Below are 3,120 nucleotides of genomic sequence, written 5' to 3' on the forward strand. Positions count from 1 at the left end.
TATAAAATATTAAAAAAAATAAATACCATACTATAAAATATTGTTTCTCTTGTTTTGCAGGTATCGTGGAAGACTGTACAGGCGAGCGTGGCCTCCGCGGTGCGGGCCGGGCTCCCCTCAAGGCAGCACCGACACCGGCTCTGGGAGACTTAAAACCTTTAAAAACCAAAAACTCAAACGCAGGAGGTCAGTGGCGAGGGGACCCCTCTGCCTGAGCGCTCGCTCCTGCACCACGTTAAGGCTTGGGAAGTTTGCTCTGGACCAACAAGGCAGGACCCCGCGAGAGGTCGGGCTGCAGCGGGCGAGGCTGGGCGGCACAGGGAGCCCGGGGGACCCCAAAGGCCCCTCGCATCCCAGGGCAGTGTCGCGATACAAACCCCACAGCAGCAGCGCGGAGAGCGCCGGCTTCAATGGTGTGGGGAGAGCTGTGAAAGGCACCGCTGGGGAAAACCAGAACGGCAGCTCTGGTTCCCAGCGACCCCGTTCACGTGGTCCCTGACGTATAAAGGATGGACAAGGCCAAAATCGTCACAAATCCCCATACAAAGTCGGTCTTAATTTTTATTTTCAAAGAGTAATATTAAGAAAAGGTGAAGGCATTTCTGAATCCTCAGGTGCGAGCAGCCTCGGAGGGGTCGAGCAGCCCCCAGGGCGGCAGCAGCCGTGGGTCTGCAGGCGGCTGGGGCAGCTCCCGAGGCAGCGGGATCCTCTCCGCCGCGGAGACGCTGCCTTGGTTTCGAAACACTGCGCTGACTAAAGCAAGGAACTTCCCATAAGAGCTGAAAAGCGCAGTTAAATAAAAATATTTCTGAACAAATCAAACCAGAACAGACCCGCCTGCCTCAGCGTGGCTTCGCGAACCGGCTCCCCTGCAACGGCCGCTGCTCCCTGGCTCACGGTTGCCTCCTGCACTTCGGCAACAGAAGTGAAACCATCTGGGACTACAGCCTCCCCCCCCCAAAGAACTGTGCATCATATGGACCTTGAAAAAGATTACATCTGTTTATTAATAGTAAAAATGGATACATTTGTCCTACATTTTGTTTTTAGAAATTTGATCATGTCACAAGCAATACCTGTGTGTACGTGGGTGTATTACAGATGTATATAATTTATTTTAACCAGGTTGTGAAATAATATGTAATCACATCTCTTCTTGTGATTGTACATAATACAGTAATTAAATGATGCCAGTCTACGTCATTCTCTTATTTCTAATCAAAGGAACCTGAAGCGTAACAGTCTTCTTTCCGGCTGATATGGCTCTTTATTTTTGTCACAGGGGAGATTTCCCATCGCCAACGAGGGATAATCTTCCAGCCGTGAGACACGGGATAATTCAGATTTCTTCCCCGGCTGCTCCTGCCTGTTGGCAGCAGGAGCCCCGCAGTCCCGGCTCCCCCCTCTCTCGGGCGGTGGGGAGCGTCTCCTCCTCCGAATTCGGCAGACAGGCTCTCCTCGAGGCTGGGCGTTACTGCTGTCCCGACTTCTTCTCCTTCTGGAAGCTAAAGCTTGTTCTCCTGCTCAGTTTTTTTTGCTTCTGAGCAAAATAATCTGCTCTGGCTGTGCTTGCTCGCGACTCTAGAATATAGTTAACCTGCAAGACACGAGACGGTATTTAATTTCGCCAGTGCCCCGGTGGGACAGCCCAGGGCGGGCAGGGACCCTCACACCCCCCAGCTGGACCAGGCTTTAGTGAAGCCGGTCCCAGTGGGCTGTCAGGCAGGGACAGCCCCGAGCTCCGGGGCAGCCCCGCTCTGCGCAGGGTTGCTTCCTGGCTCTTGCCCCCACCGCCCTCGGCGCGGCACGCGTGGGACGGGGCGGCTGCGACTGGCGCAGGCTCTCAGCACCCCTCTCTCCTTGCACCCAAACCTGCGGGCGAACACGGCCAGTGCTGGAGGCCCAGTCTGGTCTGATACAGTAATGGGCTTCAATAAAGGACTTTATCAGCTTCAATAACAATAATTCTTCCATTATGATGTTTGCATACTCAGCTAATCTCATAGTTTCCCTGTGTTTTGGCACATTTTACTTGATGAAAGCATTTTTAAATGATATTTAACAAGCCTGCTCTTCCCTAAATTTATTATCTCCAGTGCTTTGTGATAATCACATAGATAATTTTAATGGAAGGTTAATGCAAGAATCAAAAAGATAAAAATGCCCTTTGGTCTGCCATTAGCTGGTTAATACGCTGTGGCTTAAAACTTGCACAATTTTATGCACTGCAGAGTGTTTCACTTTCATTGCATATTACAGCTTAAGGCATAAAAATATAGGGAATTTTCATGGTCAATAAAGCCTCGGTCTTTCTCACTTGATCATGTAAAAAGCCTAATTTGAAAAGTCTGATTTCTCTGCCACTCCTAACGCTGACGGAATTGAAAACAAACGGGGAACTTGTGCACGAAACCAGAAGATGTTCTGGATAAACAACCTGCAACTTCAGAAAAACCCCACTGCTCACTAATGTTCCTCTCCCGAATATTCATGTTACTTGTGGCAAATCTTTTTCTTTTTAGCCTTCTTTTATGGCCAGTCTCGGATGCATCAAGTGTTCAGGGTTACAATGGCTTATTTAAGATAAAGCAGGACCAAAAGGATTGGCCTAGGGGTGCATGAAGTAGAAAACCCCAAAATACATCCGCCTTCAATGTTATCAATAAAGATTATTTTATCATATGTCAGTTATTTGGCAATCCTCTGAACTCCACACACAAAATAAGGGCAAACATAACAGATGGCCGGCCAAAATTACTGCTTTTTAAATTCTGAATTGCTATAAAATATTTGCTTGTGGGAAATTAAGTTTAATCTTCCAAAAGCGTTCAAAAATCTTTTTCAGAAAGCAAGTCCGGACGTGCATGTACTGAGCCACGAGGAAGCAAACAGCACAGTTGTGGTGGGACAAAGCCTTTTTGCTCTGTGCAAACACCCGCGTCCGGAAAAGACGCGCGGAAGGAGCGAGGGGCTGGCCCGGCAACGGCCCTGCCTCTGCTTGGAGCCACGAACCCGGCGACAGCGGCGGTGCCGGCGTTAACCGGAGCCCTCCTGGAATCTCTGAGCATCAGCACCGGCTCCGAAAGCCCCCGCGGTGCCAGGACCTGTGCTCAGCTGCCC

General features: G+C 49.9%; 1 protein-coding gene across 10 annotated transcripts in view; it reads right to left on the reverse strand.

Moving 5' to 3' along the window:
• Positions 1 to 523: 523 nt before the first annotated feature.
• Positions 524 to 3,120, reverse strand: part of MAPKAP1 (MAPK associated protein 1) — a 108,625-nt gene continuing 106,028 nt past the window's right edge. For 3 of the 10 annotated variants that reach the window (XM_035903111.1, XM_035903112.1, XM_035903110.1), the window contains one exon: positions 524 to 1,597. In XM_035903111.1, coding sequence (XP_035759004.1) covers positions 1,472 to 1,597 — 126 coding nt within the window. In that variant the 3' untranslated portion in view covers positions 524 to 1,471. The remainder of the gene's footprint in view (positions 1,598 to 3,120) is intronic. The other 7 variants (XM_009647392.2, XM_009647383.2, XM_035903097.1 and 4 more) reach the window with 4 other exon arrangements.

This window comes from Egretta garzetta, unplaced genomic scaffold (genome assembly GCF_000687185.1).
Source record: "Egretta garzetta isolate BGI_Z169 unplaced genomic scaffold, ASM68718v1 scaffold341, whole genome shotgun sequence".
NCBI classification, from domain to species: Eukaryota; Metazoa; Chordata; class Aves; order Pelecaniformes; family Ardeidae; genus Egretta; species Egretta garzetta.